A 24,938-nucleotide genomic window follows, 5' to 3' on the forward strand; every position below is an offset into this window, starting at 1 on the left:
TCAACAGAGGCCCCAAATATTCTGTTGTAGCTCCTGTTAGGATGAAGCAATCTGAACCAAAAAATACACTACATAACTTGACATATGTGTAATCGACTGCATTACATGCGATGCTGGAAGTGATCTCTGTTTTCTGCCAGACACATGAAGGGGTACGGGTGGTACGGACCCTGAAGTTGCAAACAGAGGTTAAACGTCATGACGGCTGTCCGGCGCCTACCTCATCGCTCCGACGAGGGGCATCCGGGCTTGTTCGAAGCTCCATATACTGAGGAGCACATTGCACATTGGTTCATTCAGATTGCTTCGTCCTAGCAAGAGTTATTACAGAAGATTCAGGCCTCTTTTGAGTGAATTCCCCTGTGGAATATATGTTATTGTGTATAGGAACAGAAGCTTTGATGCTTAAAATAATAAGAATGGACTCAACATAAGTCTACTTCTCTCACCTACTGTAAGTCTCTTGGTAAGACTATATATATAAGATATTTAGGAGCATGTGAGGAACTACAGAAAGATTCACTCGAAAGAGGCCCCGAATATTAAGTAATAACTCTCGCCAGGATGAAGCAATCTGAACAAAACAATGTGCAATGTGATCCTCAGTAGTATGGAGCCAGGATGTCTCTGCGTCGGAGCGATGAGGTAGGCGCCAGATGGCCATTGTGACATTTAACCTCTCTAATGCTTGCTGATACATTCAGGAACATAGAGCACCATCTTGAAATGTGTCTGGCAGAAAATGGAGATCACTTCCAGCATTGCATGTAACGCAATCGATTACACACACGTCAAGGTATATAGAGTATTTTTTTAGTTCAGATTGCTTCATCCTAATGGGAGTTACAGCAGAATATTCAGGGCCTCTTTCGAGTGAATCTCCCCTTAGATATTGCTGATCTCGAGAAATCTGACTAAACACATTTTTTATTGTATTTATTTATTTATTTATTTATTTATTTATTTATTTTTGCAGCATATGGTTGACCACTGGTGCAAGCCAGATTGCACCACTGATGCTCCGCTGGTGTTCATTAATGTTTAAGCCATATCAAAAACACAATATGCTTTACTTTCTTTTCTTTGTTGTCTCAAGCTAAATTCTCTGTTGTAAAACAAAGAGCCTCAGTTATTAGTCTGCAGAAACCGGCCAGAGGAGAACATGACAAACACCACAGTCATTGCGGCCACAACATTTGACTACAGGCTATGAGCTCCAGACTCTTCCTAAAACTATATGCAGATAGTGACTGGATTAGAACTGCATTATAATACATAAAAAATAGACGTAGGATGATTTTGCGACTAAATGTCCTCCTGCGTTGAGCTGGACGCTTCTTCACTGCTGCTGTCTTCTGTCAGTTCTACAAAGAGAGATGAGCTCCTTTCTGTCATGTGAGTGTTCACTTTCTCTAATCTAATCTCAGTATTAGCTTTAAGAATGTCTCATTTAATTGCTTTGTCGATAGAGCAGAACCAGTAGCTGGTACTGGTCCTGCCTCAACATAGCTGACCAAACCACTCAGCTAATTAACAAGCTAATTCCAAGCCCCCCTCTGAGGTGGGTGTGTTAGAGCAGGGGAATCGCTAAAAAGTCAGAGACAGGGGGTTTTACAGTTGGGAACCTAGAAGGTGTGGAACATAGATTAAAATAATGTATGTCAGTAAAATATGTCTTGGCAAGTAAAATCCTGTCAAGATATCTGATATTTCTCATGAGATTGTTGTAAGAATATTATTGTTATAAGATTATAGGATGTTTTCATGTCTTGATGTTTTGCTTATTTATCTCGGAAGGTTTTTTCATTCCATTGGAAGATTATTGCTTATTTCAAGAAAAAAATACAGATTATTTTGCTGGTTTCAAGAAATTATACTTGAAATGAGCAAATTTATCATCTAATTGTAATTAATCACTAGATAAAAATACTTGAAATTAATTAAACTTAACTGAAGTAAATTTGGCCAAAAATATTTGGTAACACTTTCTATGTCACTCTTTCTAATGTCACCTTTATAAGCATCTATAAACACATTTATAACGTTATAATGTATTCATAAGGCATTATAAACATGGTTATAAATATTTATAAAAAGAATTACACTGGATTACACTTCATAGCCATGTTTATTATACATAATGAATTGTTAATATAATGCATTATAAGTAGTGTTTATAACATGTTATAATGTCAGTGCCAAAGAAGTCAGTCCCAGCTTGGAGAGCATAAAGTAAAGACAAATACCAAGCTAACGATGGTGTACATTACCTTTCCCACATTGGGTAAAACATTGATGGCAGCACTAGTTTAAAATCTGACATTTGAAGCCTGTAATGTGCTTTACTGTGTATGTTTTAGTGTTTCAGTAAATCCTTCAGTAAATACTTCAACTTGAAGCCTCACTCTTAACACTGGAGGAGGCTTTAGTACAGTACGCTTCACTTTACTTAGAGTGGACAAATACAACTTATGAACTCTTATAATTTGTTATGATCAGTACTTATAATGTATTATGTTAACAATTCATAATGCATAATAAACATGGCTATAATGTATTTTTATAAATATTTATAGCTATGTTTATAATGTCTTATGAATGCATTATAACATGTTATGATTGTGTTTATAGATGCTTACAAAGGTGACATTCATAGAAAGTGTTACCAAATATTTTTTTAACAAATCACATGTGTCACAAATTTTGGCACCCTTGTGTTTAATATTTTGTTCAACCTCCCTTTTGCTAACATCACAGCAATTAGTATTCTCGATAAGAATGAAAAATACAGAGAGAGCAGTCTGAGACCACCCCTCAATTCAGAATCCCTCCAGATCCAAAACTTGATTCTGTGGTCATTTACCCATTTTCCTTGATAGTGAACATATATTCTGGATCATTGTCCTGCTGGAAGATTCAACCATGAGCCAGTTTTAGCTTTTTAGCAAAAGCAGCCAGATTTTCATGTAACATCTCATTTTACTTCATGGAGTCATGGTGACGTGTATTCTAATGAGGTTTCCAGGAACTTTAGTAGAAAAACAGCCTGAACACGTCACAGATTCTCCACCAACAGTGTTTTCTGTAACTATGTTTTGAATTTACTTAGTTTAACGGTTAGATTTTTTCTCATCATTTCTGAGAATTAACCACAAAGGCATTTATTCTTGACCTTTTGTGCCAATATTTACCAATGGTGTTGATAATTATGGAGGTGAAAACTGCTTGAAATTTTTTTTTTTAGAAATGTTACTTAATCATAAGTTAATTAATCTTATACTACTCTTACAACAATCTCTAAATGAGAAATATGATCGGTTTGACTATATGGTTTCACTTCACAAGTTATAAGTTTTCATAACGTTTATGCAAAGTTGCTCCTGTGTCAAAGGACTGATTAATATATATATATATATTATATATATATTTTATGTAGCTGAGTGAAATCAAATGGAAATATGATAGCAGAGAAACTTCCTGGTATTCTGTTTGTGTATGTTTGTGTCTTTGTTTACTACAAGGAAACTGTTATCAGCTTCATCAGTATGCAAAATAATAGTAAGAGTAATGCAGTTTCCCAAACACCGCTCCAATAAAAGAGTTACTTCCAGTTACTTCCAGTGATATAATAATTGCAGTAAAAGAAAAGGACTTTTCTAAAAAATAGCTCACATAGAAGTACAAAAGAAGCAGTTCAAAAAGTGATATAAAGACTCCCTGTGTTCAAAAACATGCTTTTAAACTGGTTATCTCCTCTTGACTGCTTTATTATGATTATATAAACTAATATTTGTGGCAAATGTGTCACTTTAGAGCAGACTTCACATTTTCTATTGAAAAAAACAGACTTTTTCAGTACATCTGGAAGAATCGCGGGGCACTACGTAGCAGCTTAGTTTTGTAGATCACAAATGAGACTGAACCTACCACAGTCAAATATGCTAATGAGAGGATTGCAATGTGGTGACCGGAAACTTATAATTACAGAGAGCATGCACTAATGTACCTCACTTAATGTTTAAGATGTAACTCAGAGTTAGAATTAAAATTTATAAATATGGTGTTATTTAAAATTAAGACAGTGTTAAATTTATATTCCACATCTAATAAACTGTCAAATATGGTGTGTAGAACTGTCATATTAGCAGGTAGCCATAGCTTAGCATGCTACAGCTTTATAAACCACTGCCCTTGTTAGCACAAAAGGCTAGATTAGTCACAACACAGGTACATTTGCATCTCCCTGAAGCTTTATTGGTTCAACTTTTAAGGATAATGACTCAAATCTGAGGCAGCAAACTAATTTTTGTGTTCATCCATTAGCTATGCTAATGTCTTTGCATTAGAAGCTAGTGTTAGCTTAGCGAGCAGACTAAAACAATTTCATACACCACAACACAGGCTCAATATCCTCAAGTTAAGAAAATAAAGACTAAAATCTGTGCATATGAAGCCGAGTGACTTACGTTGGAGTAACAGAAAGACAGAATCTAACCTGTTCTGTTGTGTGTTGGGCTAAGTTATCAGGAGAGGTGGTTACCATAGTTTAGTAATTAGGTATGTCATTTTTTACTACATTTTAAAAGAAAAATCTGAACTTTTCACTCACTACATTTTCAAAACATGCTTGTTACTTTAGTTTTAACAATCTATTTTCTATCTCTCTGTCTTCTTATTTATGCATTTTAATCAGGCAATTATAATAGGGCAAATACGAAATACGCAAATCAGCTCTATACTGGAGATGAAATGGGGGGTTGCGAGGTAGAGTAAACCTATGATTGGCTACAGGCCCCAGCAGTGAGCATGTGGGAAAAGCAAAAAAATAAACAGACGAGACAACCGAATCTGCAGAAAGCGACCGCGTTGAGCCAACACTTAATGCACATGATGTGTATGAAAAAAACTGAATTCATGGCCTCACTTAGTGCCAGAGTGGGAAATTGGGAGAGTTGGGAGAATTTCCAGTGAGCCGGTAGTGTTTTGGGCTGGTTACTGTGAGCTCACAGCACAACAATGCACAAACTGTAAATGTAACACCTAAATGTATATCTATAGTAATGTAGGCAGCCCCCATCTCAGATGATACAGCCTTGTCACTGTAAATGAGACTCGAACAGTGTATAGAGACAAGATGAAGCTTAAGTTAGCTTCAATTCCTGTTCCACCTTAAATGATGTAGCAGTTACATTTAGATGCCTGTATTGATGATACTTCAGTGCATGAACACTCACATGTTTCATGCCCACCATGGCAGTATGTTTTAGCTTAGGATGATGAGGTTTAGGTGTTTAAGATTGCTGTGTTGTTTTTTTTTCTCATCTTTGCACATCAGCTGTTTAATTTAACATTCACGTCATCTTCATTTGGGTTGGTCTGCTGTGGCAGTAACCTGTGTTTTTGGCTTCTATTATTATCACGTTTTAAATTTGTACATCTTTAACTTTGTAGGTTTAACTTACACCTCAGCTGTCTGATTTTAACTTAGTTTAGTTATCTCTGTGTAGAAGTTGTGTCTGTGGTGAGCAAAAGGTGTTGCAGTGTTGGTTGTGTTTGTGTGAGTCCAGCTTTCTGATTGGTTACTATTGTTTTGTGTCAGGGTGAAAATGTTGGAATATATAGAGTGATGACTGAACTGATGTTAGGAATAGGCTTTAAACTTATGTAATGACATTGCAAGACATTAGTGGATTTGGTGTGTGTGTGTGTGTATGTATGTGGAGTGGGGGCTGGTCTGCATTATGTAACTCCCAGTCTGAAAACACACTCAAGCCCTGATCATACTTAAAGGAATGATTTGATCTGATGTTCAGTATTGACTGCTAAAATAAAAAAAATCAATATTTTTTTCTTTTTAGTAAAGATTGTCCATCACTATTTCCTGTAAAGGAAGTCAAACATGCAAACGTGTTCAGATGCTCTAGACAGGTGCATTTTGTGGATGATGCCTCCAGTTCTAGTATAGACCATTATGTATGCTCAGTTTGATCAATATGTACCTCTAACCCTCGATAAAAAGAGATCCTGTTTAAAAAAAACAGAATAAGAAATGAAATACTCTTACTTTTTTTACTTGAGTAAAAAATCTAAGTTGACTTTTACTTCAGTGGTTTTTACTTGACTGCTAGTACTTTTACTTTAGTAAGGCACTTCTTAAGTAAGGTGTACTTCTGCCACCTCTGGTTATTAGCCTGCTAAACTGATAGCTATCATAAGCCGTTCTACTTTGTTTTCCTTAGCAAAGGAAACTTACAGGTTAAGATTTAATGGTGATGATTTGAAGATTTCTCTAATTAATTGTCTGTTATAGTTGGAGAATATATATTGGAAAATCAAGTGCTAAAGCTCACAATAAAAAAGCAACTTTATTTTACTTACTAATATATTTATATACTGATATATTTATACACACATAAGCTAATATATTTTCTTTTAAGCTGCATGTGGGCCCTGGGGCTACAAGTAGTCGAGGGCCCTATGAGTGTAGTTGCAGCAGAAACAATGCTCAGCCACTCACCCTTTTAATGAAGGTACATACACACTGCTGCCACCAGTCTGTTACGTTTAGGTTCCAGCACTGCCATTTTTCTTTTATCCAGTATTGCATTAACTTAAACCCAGAATTAGTCTACTAAAAGCCATGGTCAGTCAAGGCTGGAAATATACACTGAGAATGCAGTCAATTTAAAGCCCCAGCTAGCGTTACTAGCTAAAGTAACATTTCACCTTATATTTTTTAGCTCAAAAACAAAGAATAAGAGACATACATTTATCAAAACTGATTCTCAAAAAAACTTTTATTCCATTAAAACCATGAGAATACATTAAGATAGAATACAAAATAAAAAGCTTTCCTGAACTTAAGAAAAACTTGAGCTCATTTGCACTATGGCTGAGCTCTGTCCAACTGGCTAAGCAATGCTGCAGTGGTTCTCCACTAGTTTGTGGTAGACTTTACGAGTTTACTCTGTAAAACTGTAAAACATTACCAACAACTAACTTTTATTACAAGCTAGTTGATATTCACGCCACAGATAGTAAATAAAAAAAAATATATATATATATTTATTTTGTAAATTTTGCTACTTATTTTACTTTTTGAGCATTTAGTTGAGCTCAGCTCTCATCCATTTTGTACCTGGTTCTAGCTTTCGAATCAAATGCTTCTGACAGAGAAGTGTCAATGTTTTGAAAAAGTCCATCCAACCAACTGTCATACATATGAATGTGTGTAAAGATGATCACTAGTCTGTGTGTGGATGGGTGAAGGGTAAATAAATAAATAAATGTCATTTTAAAAAAGGCCAGCCAAAGGTCCTGAATTACTTGGGGTCCCGTGGCTTCAGCCCAGTTAACCCCATGCATGAAAGCTCCCCTGAATATACTTGAGTAGAAGTAAAAATATTATCTTTTATCTCAGGATAGTTATTAGCCACCTCAGATAGTACAGATATAAATTGTTGTTAGGGAGAAAAAAGGCTAGGATGTTTTTTCTTGGGATGTCAAAGGAAAGTGATACTTAACCTATGTTCTGTATGGGGCCCCTGAGACCCCAGAGCATCTTTAACAGCTTACAAAATACCCTTTGCCTTTTTTAATCAGCTTAATACTTCATGACTTAATTAATTTTATGACAACTGCTGATAAACAGTATTTTTATACTAATATTGTGTTCCAAACATCCCCTAGAGAAATTTATATACAACATCTGTTAGGGGTCAAAAGTATGCTTATTTAATTAGTTAAAATATATTGGGTACAGAATAATATAAGAATATTTGGAAGAAAAATGGTTAATTTTGAACTAAATGTAATTTTATTTTACCCACAAAACAATGGGGAGTCTGGGACCCCAAACAGCAAGGCTGTAAATTCAATGTCAACAGAGCACAAAGGTTAAATTGCCAAATTGCCAAACTGCCAAACTCCAGCATTTTACTACACGCTCCTATAACTTAATAACTCAGTTATTCTAAGGTAGTTTGCATTGTAGTCTATGGAGTTATTGAATAGTGAGCTTTAATGTGTAATATACTTGGTATTTTAAGGGTTAAATAATGTACACTGCTAAACCAAATGTGTTTCAGTTCAATTATCATGTGGTTGGATATACATGATATAGTGTTATGCTAATGCAAGTAAGTTAAATACCCTCTACAAGGAACACTCTTCTGCAGATGTTATTGCAAAATTACTGTGTAATTCCAGGGGTGTGCTAACTTTTGTATAAAAATGAATGTACATGTACATAAATATCCAAGCAGACATGCGGAAATATGATGGTGTGTAGATTACTGAGTAATTTATGTATCTCTCCACCAGGGATCACTGCACTCCTGCTCGCTAGAGTCACAAATGGTGCAATTGATTTTAACTGTAAGTAAACTGTTAATCTATGCACTTGCTATGAAACCACATTGACTGTCATCACCATTTTTACTGTGTCATTTGAGGCTTTCAAAATTCCAATAAAAACTCCATATACCATGAGTGAGTGATAGAGCTTTTGACATAAGAAATGCATTTTAGAATGAATGCAAGTATAGCAGTGCGCAAATATCAAACACTTTTTTTCAAGTCAAAATAGCTGTTACAGAGAGTTGTGCACAAATATTACATAAAACCTATATAATAAAAAGTATAATATCTAATGCAACAGTGTTTAATTTGTGTATCTGTCAAGAAAACTTTAATGAGAAAAAAATAGAAATAAAAGAAGACCATTTGGACTTCACTCTCAGCTAAAAAAACGGATCTATATAGTACCAAAAAGGGTTAATTGGCTTGTAACAATAGTGGAACCATTTTAGATGCCATATAGAACCCTTTTCAAAAAGAGTTCTTCATACAACATCTATATAGAACTCTTTTGAAAAGGGTTCTATATCTCCATCTCAATCGTAAGAACCCTTTCACAATGCAAAGAACCCTTTAATCATGTAAAGGGTTCTTTGAGTGTTTATGGTTTTATATAGGACCATTTTCTTTACTAAAGAACCTTTGAAGAACCATCTTTTTAAAGAGTGCAGAACACTGAAATTGGACATCTAAGATGTCAGAGAGGAGACATTTTATGGACTAATGAGTCTGAATTCATAATAGTGATTGCTTAGATACTGAGAAAGTATGGAAAAAAAATATTCCTGCAGATTTCTTTGAAAAAATGAAGGCATGAAAAGAATGGAAGCTAAAATTAAAATAAAGGGTGGACACAAAAATTACTGAAAATAGGATTTTGTATTGCATTTTTGAGGCTTCGGTGTAATTTTTTAGTTAGAATGGTATTTTCCCCTGTAAATTAAATAAATTAAGGAAACTGGTGTCTGATTTTTGCACAGTACTTTATATCAGTTGCAGGGAACTGCGAACAAAAATTTAGACAAATGGGTTTTGGTTGTAAGTAATCAGAAAGTGTAGTGCTATGCAAACTGTACTAAAATTGTGATTGTGTCAGTGTTTTGCAATGTTCAGGTTATACATATGCATTTTCATTCTTTTACAAAGTTATTACAGCCACTGTGTTAAAAACTCCGGTGCACTACGACTGATTCTAATAGAGATGTACGATGGAGAGAATGCCTTAACTGTGGTAATATAGCAATATAATGTATAGCAATAATTTTTTTTTCCTTAAACCATTACATTATGTCAGGGGTGTCCAAAGTCCAGCCCTAGGGCCAAATCTGGCCCTCAGATGATTTCAATTGACTTTTGGTTAAGAGTGTGTTATAAGGGAACCTGGCAGCCAGTACCTTGAAGTTTTTTCTTCCACCTGATGGTGGCAGCAGTACCATAAAATCGCAGTGTAATGCATCGCACCATGGTAACAAAGTTAGTTAAAGTTAAAGAGCTTCTCTTTCTCTTTGAACTTTCAATGCTTTTACAGTGAGAGCCACAGTAAATTGCTGTCGGAATAAAGGCTCATATCTCCAAAATGATAACTTTACAGGGGAAGAAAAAGACATACTTTACATTTAATGTGAGTCAATGGAGCCAGACTTTTTTTTCTGGGTGATTTTAGGCCGTTTCTTTTAGTCCATCCACACAGGCATTTTCAAATCATGTCAAAAACTGAAAACAATAAAAATGCAGACACAAGGTTTGTTTTGACAGCAAAGGACTGTAATAAATTGTAAATGACTGTAATAAATTCAATATCAATAGACATTAAATAAAGCCTGGACATTAAAATACATTTTCAGGGGATGGCAGAGAAACTAAAGCAACTGCAATCTACCCAGGTCTCACAGTACCAACCTCTTATCATGGCAAATTCAGTAGTTCAGTAAATATTAACCTCTTAAGGTTGAACAAAATCATGTTTTTTTATGCTGTTCAATGAGCTCTAATCTTTTAATAAAGTGATGCTTTATTTAATTAAAATGATATTTTTCTAAAAGTAAATACTGGAAAAAGGAATTTACTTAATGCATTAGTTGTGATTTGTTGCTACTTGTAACATGACAGAATGACGCAGATGCTTGTGGGTATAAGTAGAATGAGAGGCTTTACTGATGAAACCACAATCCAAAATCGAAGTCAACAAACAGGCATAGGTCAGATACAAAAAGGGCAAAAAACAAAGAAGGACAAACATAATCAAGCAAACAATCCAAAATGGGGTCAGGCAAAAGGCAAGTCAAAAACAGGGCAAAATAGTTAGCACCAGATATAAACAAAATAGATATGAACGCTCAGTAGCTTTTGGGAAAGAAGCAATATCTCACCTATCCTACAAGCCCGGGCTTTATAGTAAACTAATCAAAGAACAACAGGTGAAACTGATCAGTACTCTGGAGAGTTAAAGCGCTGGTTGGAGCATGAAACTGAGGCAGGAGTCTTGTGATCCCCAGGGGGTTCTCGGAGATGGAGTCCAAGGAGACCTCAGAGTCGAAGGGAGTCGTGACATTCCTCTAATTTAACAAATCAATAAATTGTTTTTAAAAGCGCTTATTGATCCAAATTGCTCTGAATGAGCAATCTAACAATAAAATTGTTATCTTGTACAGTGATAGGAAACACGGTAGCTCACTGAAAGCTCTGATTCCTTACGCTGATGTGTTTCATTCTGACCAGTATTGACATGCACGTTCCATAACTCTGTTGGCAGCAGATTCATATGCATTTAAAAGGTCATCACCAAATTTACAGAATGGAACACCAGCAAGATGCTCGGCTTGATTAACTGCACTGTAAAAAATCGCTCGTCAGATCAACCTAAAAAAATTACTTCATATGGTAACAAGTAAATTAACTATTTTTTTTACACCCAATTAAATACATATGCAATACAAAATAGAAAATACTAGTTCTATTGCTTGTTACTGCATGATGTCATTTTTAGGTTGATCTGATGAGCCATTTTACAGTGTGATTTACATGGTGGCATTCTACACAAAACTTCATATTTTGAATTGTTTGTGGATAATATTTTGGCCATCAGGTATTTGGGCATGGTCTGAGCTTGTCCTATTTGAAAAAATAAGATTAGACACCCTTGCATAATTCAGAGGTTACAATGGAAAAAAAAAAAACGTTCTTTAAAAGTTGCTTTACGCTGTAAAAAATGTCACCTCAGATCAACCTAAAAAAAATTACTTCATGTAGTAACAAGCGACTGAACTGGTTTTATTCAACTCAAAAAATTACTTTGAAAGAATCTGTCATTCAAAATATTTACGTAGGTTGAATAAAACGATTTAATTTACTTGTTACCACAGGAAGTAAATGTTTAGGTTGAACTGACAAGCCAAGTTTACAGTGTAAGTGTACTTGATTCAAATATGTACATTGGCTTCACATAAATGAAATATGTTACATCAACCTATTGTGTAAGTACTTAATTAGCTTATTTAATATTGTAATAATGTAACATATTTCATTTGCATGGAACCGATGTACACATGAATTATGTAGATTGAACCACTTTTACAATGTATTTAAACTTTAAAAGGTTTTTGAAACCTATTTACCAAAATTGTTCTCTGAATGACCAACTACTGGAACTAGTTCTTTCAAGGTATCATGCAAAGAACTCTGTAGCACATTTTTTTTAAGAGTATATGGAACTACTGTTACATGACCCCTAATTCATTTATTTTTATTCAACTTATCTTCTCAGATATTTGCCAGAATTATAACACACTGAGTGATCCATGGCGTAATATTGGCTTTAACTCCGTCTTTGGAGGAACAACGAAAGATCTTAACCTGAAGCAGGGGTGGTACCGCTTCACTGGTATTGGAGGAGATCGCCTAGTGCACTACTGTCCCAGGAATTCTTCTACAACCCCTATATACCTCAACAATAACAGCAGTTCCACACAATTTCAGCTATATACATGCGATGCTCTCTACGGGAGCACCGGCATCGATTGTGCTCAAGAGAACATTAGCACCATAGACTGTGGTGGAGGGGTGATCCTCTACAATCTTTCTCCAATCAGTGGATTGTATGCCTCGCGTGAGTATTTTCTAAGTCCTGAGGTTTGTTTATCAAATTTGCCTAGCTTTTTGAACCTAACATGCACTTAAGGACTGTCCAAAAATTTGGTTTGGGAAGCCTGTCCACACCAAAAGACAGACCGCACTAATCACAAACAGACCAGCTGTCCAGCACTTGCTGTGTGGTATGAGGAAGAATATGATACTTCTAGGTGAACAAAAACAAATAAAAATAATGATATAATAATAGAATAATGATATTAGTCACAATAATATGAGGAAGAAGAAGAAGAAGAAGAAGAAGAAGAAGAAGAACACCATGGTGATTTCTATCTTTCGGTGCAATTTTTTAGAGACCACAACACTGTGATCACAGAGTATAGCATCAGATACAGGTCTGTGATTTGTAGACAAAGAAAATCACTGGTCCAAATAGGAAAATGTGGTCTGGATTCTGCAGAGAACAGCTGTCACAAGCCATATATTCTAAAAATGTGTCAAGGTAAACTATGGAGCCTGTTGGGGACAAAGCATACAGTATAAGTAATAATAATGTGTGGCCATGACTTAGTAAAGCAGGGGAATGAGATAATTAAGCCTGAGCCACAGCTTATGATCTCGTTCCCACGCCTTACTAAGTTGTGGCCACGCATTAGGATCTTGTTTCCACTCATCAATACAGTGTGGCCACACGTTACTTTTATTCATACAGGATGTCACCAGCAGGGCTTAAGAGTAAACTGACTAAAATGTGTTTGTGTTTTTGACACTATCCATTTCTCTACAGGTCATTCATCCTGCAGTAATTCGTCCTGTGGTGAGCACGCACAGTGCGGTTTTCTGTTTGGTAGTTGTGAGTGTAACCCTGGACTCTCCGTACCTGCTGGCGTCCTGTCCACAGAAGGCACCTATGGATGTACAGGTGCAGGCTTTGCTTCTTTAACTCACATGAAGAGAGCTTTAAAATGTTGTCTCATGAAAATGTTAAGATACTACAGTTGGTTTGACAGTATTAGTTGCACTGTTTAAAAGTGTTCAATCAAATGGATAAAATTAAAACACTTTTGTTGGTTACACCCCTCAATTGCTCTCAAGATATAAATATATCTGATATCTGCTACACTGTACAGTTTGTGACTCTTTATATGGCTATAAAGAGATCTCACAATGACACGTTTACATTATAAAAGCAAAGTAGTTTGGCATTAATATCAAGATGACATGCTTTGAGAGTTAGTATATCAAAAAACTGCTAACACTTCATGGCATTTTAAATGATTGTGATATCCAAGTTTTGCAACAGCTTTCCTGGCTAGCTAACTTCTGCATGAGACTTTTTTTCTTTCTTTCTTTCTGACTTCTATTTAACCAGGGTAGTCACATTGAGATTGAAAGTCTCTTTTACAAGTGGGCCTAGAAGGCAGCACACAAAACAATCAACAAAGAAACAGCACAACCACAACCAACAGAATCAAACCAGGTTCAAAACCAAATTTAAAACAAGAACAAACTGAATGATACAGTTCTTTGACAGTCATTTTAAAATTAATAAACTGCTCCAATATCAAATGATTTTGCAGATCATTCCATGCCGATGGAGCCCTGTAACTAAAAGCTGCCTTTCCGTTTTCAGACTGTACTATCAGAACATCCGGCTGAATAGAACTACTAGAAAGTAAACTCGAGACTTATTTGTTGATATGAAAGCAGACAAATATGAAGGAAGCTGACCAATTATTGCTTTATAGACAAAAATTATCCGATGAATTTGTCTTCGCACTGAAAGTGAAGGCCATCCAACCATTTCATAAGGTTCACAGTGATGAGTTCAATATCTGTCACTGTGAACTTTATGAAATGGTTGGATGGCCTTCACTTTCAGTACGAAGACAAATTCATCGGATAATTTTTGTCTTTATTTGTCTTTATAATTGATTCAGCTTTACTAAATGGACATTTATTATAATAAGGTCTTCTCTGCTTTTAAAACAAGAAAAAAAAAATCACTTAGATATGTTGCATTTTTGTAATTAAAATCAGATCTGCAATAAGAATGCTACAATATTGGAATAACTTTAGAAAATTACGTCTAAAATGGTACGTTGGCATACTGAAACAGTGCCCTTTCAAAATACCTCAGCTCCAAAGTCCTTGCAAGACACTGCATATATTCATACATACATATAGAAATACCTAATTGAATGAAAAATGTCACATATCCTCATTCGATCAAAAGGAGTCGGCATGTATGACCATAAAATTAAAAGGTCAGCATATTTCAGTTTGGCAATGGACCCATTTATTTATTTATGTATTTATTTATTTATTTATTTATTTATTTATTTATTTATATTATTATTATTAGTAGTATTAGTAGTAGTAGTAGTAGTAGTATTTTGTGTGTGTGTGTGCATGCATCTACATTTATTATTTACTATTTTCAGATCTCCCCATAAAAAAGTCTGCCGAATGCCAGGTACGTATGAAAAGCTGAATACGAAACAATGTAGGAAATGACACCTTGTCGAAATGACCGATAGTCATTCTATACTGCAAAACTAAAAGCATTTTTTAAAGTTGATTTTTCTTCTAGGCTGACTACACAGTGAAGTGTGTAGAGATCCTCTTGGGTCAGATTCAGAACAGCACAGTGATACCCACAGTTGTGAGAAACCTTTAGTTCAGTCATTTATTTTATGTATTTTGCATTCGGATACCATACTTACATTTTTTTTGTGCTTGGTTAGGTGATCAGGTATACTTTGGATATGTTAATGAATTCGACAATGATTCTGAAAAATGCATCAACTGACAACAACGTACTGGTATTCTATGGAAACTCTGTACTTAATGCAACTGAGAAGCTGGTATCTGCACTGGTGGTAAAAACAAACACCTCTTACTACACAAACATCTCTCTTCCATCAATACGTAAGTGGATAATATATATATATATATATATATATATATATATATATATATATATATATATATATATATATATATATATGATAACAGCTTTTAATTGTACCACATTTTCCTTTCTCCATATAGTTCAAAAGCCTAGTAACATAACAACAAGTCAGACTTCCCTATGGGGATTTTGATAATACTTTATTTTAAGGAACACATTCAGTCATATCCACAAATATCTGAATGTTGACAGAGTGTGTTATTCTGAGTTGGTTTCTAGTGTTGTATTTGCATTTGGAATCTGTTGCTGTTTACTATCAATATGAAGTTGATCTGTGATGTGACTGCCAGAGAAACAAGCCATCAGTAGGCTTAAAATCAAACCAAACATATCGGAAAGATAGCAAAAACATTTGATGTGGCCAAATTACTATTTAAAACTATTTAAATCATTCTTAAAATGATCTCTGGTGAACTCAGAAACATTAAGAGACCCAGAAGGAAAACAACTGTGGTGGATCACAGAAGAATCCTTTCCATTCACAACAGTTAGTGAGATCAAGAACACCCCAGCAGGTAGGGGTATCTATGTCAAAGTCAGCAATCAAGGGAAGACTTTAGAGAAAATACAGAGGGTTTACCCTAACCTGTGAACAATTGGTAAGCCTCAAAAACAGGAAGAACAGATTAGTTTGGCAAAAAAATATCTAAAAAAAAAAATATGTACAGTTCTGCAACACCATCTTATGGACAGATGAGACAATGCTCAACTTGTACCAGAATGATGGGAAGAGAACAATATGGAGAAGGGAAATAACTGCTAATGATCCAAAGCATATCCCCTCATCCGTCAAGCATGGTGGAGGTAGTGTTATGGTGTGGGCATGTATAGCTGCCAAACCTAGTGTCTGGTCATTTCTATTGGCTCCAGAATTCAGGCAGTCACTGAGGTCCAACGAACCGTTAATGCCTGTGAAGGAAACCATTAGGTTTGTCTTTCTTAACCAAGTAGATATGCACCACTGGTCTGACTCAGGATGGCGCTGTAGCAAATTGGTTAACCAGGATTCCTTTGAAATACTGTACAATATGCTGTAGCATATTTGTAAATCTGAAAATTTTCCTAACTTTCCAAGAGATTGGTGGTAAGAGTGAATTGTTAAACATTTCTCAAACTAAAGACAAAAGAGGAGATGTGTAAACCTTAATGTGTGGACAAGCGAAGCTTTTCCAAAAAAAAAGAAAAAAATGAAACTACACATTTGGCTGCCAGTGTAGCATCAGCACCACTATGGTGAGTGAGTTAGCAGCCAGCCAACACTGGAACCCCTCGAATACCAGTGGGTAATTTTCACACTGTCTCCAATTGTGTACTAAGACAGGTCATGATAAAAAAGCTTAATGCATATTGGAAAAAAAACTTGTGTATAATTTTCAGTATGCTGTGAAAAAGAACGACCTGAATATACCTTCGATGTGTTCCTTGAGATAAAGTGTTCTCATGATTTTGATAGGATTGAAGTTTAGCTTATGGCTAACAGTTTAAAGAGTAACAACAAGTGAACAATCATAGTAGATCTTCTTAATCTCATGTAACCAAATATTGTAGGGACAGAAACTATATTAAACATTTTGCAATATTATTGTGTCTGATTTGTATTTTTTCAGAGGCGGCAGTGTTTGTTTTTGGCCCAAATGCTTCTATCTCGGACATTCCATCACTCAACACAAGCAGTGCTTACTTGGATATTGACTTCAATAAGCTTTCAAAGGAGAACAAGGGTACAGCATTGATACATTTAAATTGTTTGATACATTGGGCCTCATTCACCAATATTTACTTATTTTTATTTTTTTTTATGTGTTCTTGAGAAAGGTCCTAAGAAAAAGTCTATAGATTCTATAAGTCTATAGATCTTACCTAAGAACAAATCCCAATTAAGAAAACATTGGTGAATGTCAGAATCTTCATGAAAACTGTGAAAGTGGGTTTTAAAACCAAATTTCTTCTTAAGAATGGTTAGTGAATGAGGCCCATTGTTTTTATTCTTCTTTAGAAGCATAATAGAATGTACTGTCTGCCTTCTTATAGCCCAGATTAGCACTTTTAGAACCAAATGCTCATTCAAGATCCCATGTTTAATGCATAAAATAACTTAAGGAATTACAGATTTTTTAAAATTGATTACATGTTGTTCATGTTCTGTGCTTTAGGAATAGACGCTGTGATCTTCATGAGCTACACTGGCATGTCAAGCTTTTTGAAACCTACTTTCTTCAACAAATCTTCCGACGAAGCTGAAAACTATGATGTCTACAGTACTGACCGTCAAATTTCTCTATAATAGCAACCAACAAATGCCCAGACAAAAGCAATCTGAAGACAGTGAATCTTTTAATGTTACCGTGGAACATTCTGCAGTAAGTTCCTAAGTTGCATCTGTTCTATACATTTTGTGGAGTAATTGTTATGTTCTTGTTAAATGTATACATTCCTGTAGAACAAGTGACATCAGCACATTTAAAGGCATAGAGTGGGGTGGAAAAGAGTAGGTTGGTATGTGTAAATATGTGGCGGCTACTACCGTGGATGTTTTTGCCCAATACATCACAGTGACGGTCACATTCAACTCTTTGAAACGTATTTTCTTATTGTCAGAGACATTGGGGGTTTTGAGGAGAGGCAGGTGGACAATGTCTAGCAGAGGTTTTTGTGGATTTCAGGGACACATGGTGTGGCATTTCTTCCTCCTGTGCTTGTCTCAGTGGATCAGTTGCTTTCCATTTCAAAAATTTTCTTTTATGTCTTGTCTTTGTATATAGATATTCAGCACAAAAAAAAAGCTCTAACTGGTGGCATGCAGTCATATTTTACCTCTAACTCTCATAGGATACTGACTTAGTAAGCTATCATCCTAGTTACAGAGTCAGTGGTCATTGACTCAAAATGTTAGTTTAGGAGCATGATCTGTTCAGATTAATGTCGTATACACCGATCACGCGTAACATTATCCTTGCTTCTACACTCATTGTCCATTTTATCAGCTCCACTTACTATACAGGTGCACTTTGTAGTTCTACAATTACAGACTGTAGTCCATCTGTTTCTCTGCATACTTTGTTAGCCCCCTTTTACCCTGTTCTTCAGTGGTCAGAATGTTATGCCTGATCGGTGCATGTTTCACACTTTTATCTGCTGTGTGAACGTAGCCTTAGAGGAATTGTTAGCTCTTTCTTTGTCACAGCATGAGTGTTTGTTATTAAGATTTACTTTTACATCTACTTTTATATCTAATATTTTATATTTTAAATAAGTGTGTAAGCTCAAACAAGTAATTTCAGTACTAATACATGTTACTTCATAACACATTACCCCAGTACTATGTCTGGATCAATTTAGGACGTAAGGTAAACTTCTGAAAATGATGCAAGGCAGATTTGTGAAATGTATGGAAAATGTTACCATTTCACACCATGTTTCAAATTTTTGTATTCATTTTTAAAATGTTATCACTAAAAAAAACACAAGTACAGTAAATTAATTAAGTGCGATTTGCTTTCTTCTTTTAAATATTCTTCTATGTCCTGGCTAGACGATTGAACCTGGAAGCGAGCTATACTGTGTGAACTGGAGAGATGTTGAATGGGTGGAAGACAGTTGTAAATATATCCCGATCAACAGCAGCCACTCTAAATGCTTTTGTGTACACCCAGGAACCTTCGCTCTCATTATGCAAGCTAGTGGTTTTTCTAAGGTAAGAGACCAGGTGAGATGTATCAAGGGCTAAAAAGGGACATATCTAAGGCTTATTTTTTACTTAGCACTTGCAAAAATCTTCAGAAGAGTATCCTTGACATGCAGACATGAGAATGTGGTTCGACGAGATCACTCACTGTGTTCTCAAGCTTCTCAAATGTGTATTTTTTTTAGAATACTCGTAGCTTGAACATGCTGAATACAGTGGCCGTGTCAGTGGGACTTTTCTTCCTGTTCTTGGCTCTGTTGACCTTTGCTGTTTGTCGGCGGAACCCGAAAGTGATCAACGCGGCTCTGATCAACCTGTGTATAAGCCTGTTTCTGGCTCACCTCCTTTTCCTGCTCACACAGAAATTTCTGCTTGACATAGCCTCTGATCAGGTGAGTGCATTTACCTCTGTACATTTTTGCCAGATATGTCTTCACTCCTGTCTTCCAATAAACAGGAACGCCAAGAGCAGTACTATGCCTGTGATTCATTTCATTCTCTCTCTCTCTCTCTCTCTCTCTCTCTCTCTCTCTCGCTGTCTCTCTCGCTCTCTCTCCAGTTGTTATGTGCAGTGATGGCAGGTGTTCTGCACTTCCTCTTTCTCTGTGCCTTTGTGTGGATGTTCATTGAAGCTGTGCTGCTCTTCATCTTTGTAAAGAACCTGACACAGATCAGACCAAAGCAGATGGAGATGCTTAGCTGGAAATGTTTAACTGTGATTGGATATGTCATTCCTCTGACTATGGTGGGCGTATCTGTTGGACTGGTTCCTGAAGGATACGGCAGTGAACAGTAAGTGCGTTTACATGCACTTAATAACCTGATAACTGCAAAAAAATCAGATTTTGTCAGTAATCAACATTTACATGCACTTGGGTAATCAGATAATGGGGAAACTCCAGGTCTACATGACTCAGGCAGTATTCAGATTTCTGCTTTGCGCCAGTAAACTCAAAGAAGAAGACGTGACGTAAACGTAATGTAGATTTCAATCTTCATGCTGCAGCTTTTTTTTTAAAAACATTGTGCCACTTTCACTGAAAATATGAACATACATCATGTAGAAGATGAAGAATATTTAAACCCTTAATTTTGTCAGGCACGTATTTGGTTTCAGTGTCACTCCAAAAGTGTTTTGCTGCATCTTCCAGCAACGCTGCTTATTTCCGGTACCACAGTCTGTTTTCGCACATGCAAGGGCTGAGAAATCAGAAAGAAATCAGAGTAAGGGTATACTTGCACTGAGAAATCTGATTACTGAGCTAAAATCTAGCTCTATTTATCAGATGTCTTATTCGGATTTCTAGACCTTACTCCTGTCTAAGAAATCGAAGTGTGTTGTTTACATGACCATTTGAATAATCAGACCACTGCAGAAGTTTGATCATGATTGGATTATTGAGTGCATGTAAATGCATTCAGTTTAATTAATCTGAATCAAAATGCTTAGACAAACACTTATATTTCATTGTACTGTCAAACCTGAAATGATTAGAAACACAAACTTTACTTCACAACAGTGACATAACTATGTTATAAATGTATTATTACAAAAATTATATGCTGTCAAGAGTAAGACAGATTTTGGTGCAGTGTCATATCACCATTCATGGCTATTGTAATGAAAGATGCCATCATGTTTAAGGTCATGACAGTTTATGTCACATGTTAATGTGTACTCTTGTTAGCCCTCATGAATTCAAAGTATATGATGTGATGACTAACAGTAATGGTAGCATGGCACTTATATTACTGGACATAATTTGACATGGAAACACATGATCATGGCATGGATATGTCACTGTTATGTATCAGGGCTCAGGTAAAGTGTTAGCAAATGGTAATTTATTTAATGACGTATGCATTGTTCTCTTTGTAGATGCTGGCTTAAGATTAACAAAGGCTTCCGCTGGAGTTTTCTGGGACCTGTTTGTGTCATTCTTGCAGTATGTACAGTTTATGATTTTAAAATCACCTACTCCAATAGGTATACATACAGTGGTGCATTACTGTCAAGCAACATAAAACATTAATGCATTATTATGATATGTTTTAAAGGCAACATGTCATAATTTTAATTTACACTCTTAAAGAATAAATCATTTTTGGCTTGGATATATGGTTCTAGGCAAAACTATTTATGTAGAATCTTTACATTATGTGAAGATTCTTTTAAGTTTGAAAATATTCTTTATATACACACACATTTCATTTACAAAGAATGGGCCTCACTCACCAATATTTTCCTAAGATTTTTTCTTGAATGTCATCCTTTTGCTTTTGACCAGTTAAGACCAACAAGACCAACAAGACCAGTTCCTCACAAGGGGCAATAAGCGATGTGTAAAAAGTCAAATTTTTATATCTGTATAAATACTTAGATATCTCAGAGATATTAAATTCTCTGCATAGAATAACCCAAGAAAAGAAGAAAAAAAAAAGCCAAATTTAAGGCACTGAGCCACTAAATCAAACAAGATAGCTGGCCTATCATTCCGTTACCTAATAATAACTAGGTACTTTCTCATGGTTGCCACATTCATGGCAAAATATTACTCAAAATATATTACAATCTATTTCATAATGACTATGTACTAAGGTATTTTTTGACACTATAATGCTACTGTAATGGCTTAATTTCTTTTCTTATAATCAGGCTTATTCACTTTATTTTTTTTATGATTTTATAAAGGCTAGAATCAAAACTTTAATCTGGAATGGGTAATATCTAAACCTTGCCTTGACCTTCTGGGGTCTCAGGGCATTTTCTTGATTTTTTGCATGTAGTCTTAAATTCGCCTTTAAAGGCTCTTGTATACGACATGATACCCACATATTATATATCAAATGTTCAGAATAATCTCATCTCTCTCTACAATGAGGCCTTTTAGCACTGTCTAAGGAGATAATTGGGCCTGAAAGCTGAAAAAATGAAATCTGGTTTTAGAAATTGTTAATATCTTGAGATGATTTGTCATGTGGATGATTTATTTTAGGGCTTGAAATGGGTTTAGCAAAGTCTTAGGTTCACAAAAGTAGAGGAATTTATTTACACACAGTGAGAGACAGACAGCGTGTGTCTTCATATGCTCATATCTCCGAATGTGAGTCACATATGTTCTCATGTCAAGATGGAAAGGGCGACTCTACAGATTCAGGAACTGTTTGAATTGTATTTCTGTGCAGTATTATTACAAAGACATGCATTGAGACACAGAGAAAGATGTAATTTGACATGTCGGCATGTTTGTAGACCTCAGAGGGTTAACTCCTTGTTGCCTGGTGGAGATGAGTTGTTCAGCTATAACAATAATTTTGTTTATCATGACTATTTTCTCTCCTTTTGCAGTCAAACCTGATCCTCTTCATCAGCATTGGCGTCTTGATGGTCTCCACTCTGAGAAAGCTGAACAATGAGGTCCTGCAGACAAAACTCACAAGAAGTGATAATGATCTTATTAAAAGAGTGATGCTTAAAGTCCTGCTCCAGTTTGTTATCATTGGTTGTTCCTGGATCCTGGGCTTCTTCACAGAGAACAATGAAGTGATAAATATTCTCTTCATAATCTTCAACTCCCAGCAGGGCACCTTCATCTTCTTTATCCACTGCGTCTTCAACCATGAGGTGAGAGATCTCTTGCTTTATTTCTTTACCATTATTCTGAATCCTGATCTTGGCGACTATATGGACAGAGTTTCTCCAGAATGTCCTGTCTTCTGTTTGGGTCTTCAGCCTTTTAGATGGCTTGTGACACTCTAAGTTGCTTTATTTAAATTTGCATTTGGCCAAATCCTTTATATTTACATATTAACTGTTTAAAATGCCAGACTAATTACATGCTAAGACTTATTATTTAGGAACTATAGCGACTTTGGTGCAGACTGGTTGAGCTACTCTTAGGTTAACAAAGTGTGTAATAAAACTCTGGGCCTGCCGGTCTGCCCATGGTCATGTAAGGCAGAGGTGCTCAATCCTGGCCTTGGAGATCTACCACTCTGGATAGTTCAGATCCAACACAACTGGCTCTAATTGTCAGATGCTCCTGAAGCCCTTCATTACTTGGATCAGGTGTATTTGATTAGAGTTGGAGCTAAACTCTACAGGGTGGTGGATCTCCAGGACCAGGATTGAGCTCCCCTAATATAAGGGGTTAAATTTCTTCATTTTCTTTTTTTTTTTGTTTTTTAATTTCATAGACAAAATTCTTGCATCATATAATTAGATTTTCAACAGAAATGAAACTGGTTCTACAATTTCTGCAACAGTGTTTCATTGTTTTACCTATTCTAATCTTATTTATTTATTTATGCTTTCAGATCAGGCAGCAGTACAAGAAGTTTCTGTCTAGTTCTTGCATCTTGACCAAAACTGCTCCTAAGCCATCCAGAAGATGAAGGCTGGAGCACCACCACTACACTCCTGTGCAAAAAAATGGTCAAGACCAAATTACTAATGGTTTTCACTGATGGTTTTGGCCTGGTCAAAGTTCAGATTTAAACCCTATAGAGAATAAACACAAACTAGCTTGGCAATGTTTTTCAGCTGTTTGAAGCCATTAATGCTGAATGGAACAGTACTGACTCTTTTTTCTGTAAAAGTTGTCCTGCAAGTTTCCACACAAAACTTTAACATTTAAATAATTCAAAGGGAAAAGCACTCCCACTCTAATTTACTGCATCTAATTGTTTAGTTCTTGCTATTTCTGACTAATGAAGGCCATTAGAAGTTTAACGTTTTGTCATTTTTGGCAAGAAAAAGTGAAAAATAATGGTATTATTTCTAGTGTGCTATTTTAAAATAATCTTTACAAATGTTTTCCATACATTTTCCATAATTTCCTACTTCATATTTCAGACAGTTAAAACTGTAACATAACCAACATAACATGATTCTGTTATTTCTGTGGTTTTCTGGTTGTAATAAACATAAAAATAAAACTCTATTCTGACTAAGCCTGTTCTTACTCGATTTTCACTAAGTCATCCTAAAGTTACAACTATTCATTCACGATAACAATATTAAAAGCTAAAGGAATAGAATTGTCCAGTTTAACTTGAAATTATCAAAGGAAGTCACAGAGGTTATGGATATTGGATTTCAAACTTGGATGGTCTGTAAGTAAGTGAAAGCCACCTCTGAGGAGGTAAAGCTGACCCAGTCATTCTCCATTTGCAGTGGGAAAACATGTCACAAAGGTTACATAGCTCAAAAAGACACTTAAAATATTTGGCACAGCTCCAAGAGTCAGAATATACATTCGACAGTTGACTTAAGATCAAATGACATATTTCCCCTATGATTTGTTATGTTTCTTTTTTCTTATCATGTTTCATAACCACTCTACATACGTAAAACACCCACATCACAACACATCACAACCTTTGTTTTAACATACACAATATATGTATATTGGATAAACAGATTCAATGTTACTATATATAAGTTAACATTATACTAGATTAAAAAAAAATATATATATTTCATGAATTTATTAATCATTTTGTTTATCAGACAGCACACAGGCTGCCCCATTGGCGGTCAGATGACATTGTGCAAGTATTTAAAAAAGGCGTTGTTCAGCTTTTCTGATGTGATGTGATGCTTTGAGTCACCAGGTGAGATCCTTAATGGTCATGCTCCCCTTTCTGAAATCAACAAGCATCTATTTGGTTTTGCTCACATCGAGGGAGAGACTATTGTTGGTGCACCACTCTGTGAGAAGTTTCACCTCCTCACTCTACTCCTCCATGTTATTATTAATGAGGTCCACTACTGTTGTATTGTCAGCAAACTTCATGATGGTGTTGGAGTTGTGCTAGGTGATGCAGGTTGGT

General features: G+C 35.6%; 2 protein-coding genes across 2 annotated transcripts; both read left to right on the forward strand.

The window, feature by feature from the left end:
• The first annotated feature begins 1,196 nt into the window (after nt 1-1,196).
• Nucleotides 1,197-19,060, forward strand: LOC118797820. Its single transcript, XM_036557091.1, has 10 exons — nt 1,197-1,395; nt 8,323-8,376; nt 12,122-12,463; nt 13,232-13,366; nt 14,889-14,920; nt 15,038-15,109; nt 15,192-15,375; nt 17,026-17,139; nt 17,572-17,778; nt 18,951-19,060. The coding sequence occupies exons 1-9, from the start codon at nt 1,377-1,379 to the stop codon at nt 17,700-17,702; spliced, it is 1,083 nt and encodes a 360-aa protein (XP_036412984.1). The 5' UTR covers nt 1,197-1,376; the 3' UTR covers nt 17,703-17,778; nt 18,951-19,060.
• LOC118797835 (adhesion G protein-coupled receptor E3-like) lies at nt 18,957-23,861 on the forward strand. Its single transcript, XM_036557110.1, has 6 exons — nt 18,957-19,112; nt 19,289-19,495; nt 19,663-19,895; nt 20,983-21,049; nt 22,453-22,728; nt 23,421-23,861. The coding sequence occupies exons 1-6, from the start codon at nt 19,089-19,091 to the stop codon at nt 23,496-23,498; spliced, it is 885 nt and encodes a 294-aa protein (XP_036413003.1). The 5' UTR covers nt 18,957-19,088; the 3' UTR covers nt 23,499-23,861.
• Nucleotides 23,862-24,938: the final 1,077 nt, after the last annotated feature.

This window comes from Colossoma macropomum, unplaced genomic scaffold (assembly GCF_904425465.1).
Source record: "Colossoma macropomum unplaced genomic scaffold, Colossoma_macropomum, whole genome shotgun sequence".
Classification (NCBI taxonomy): Eukaryota; Metazoa; Chordata; class Actinopteri; order Characiformes; family Serrasalmidae; genus Colossoma; species Colossoma macropomum.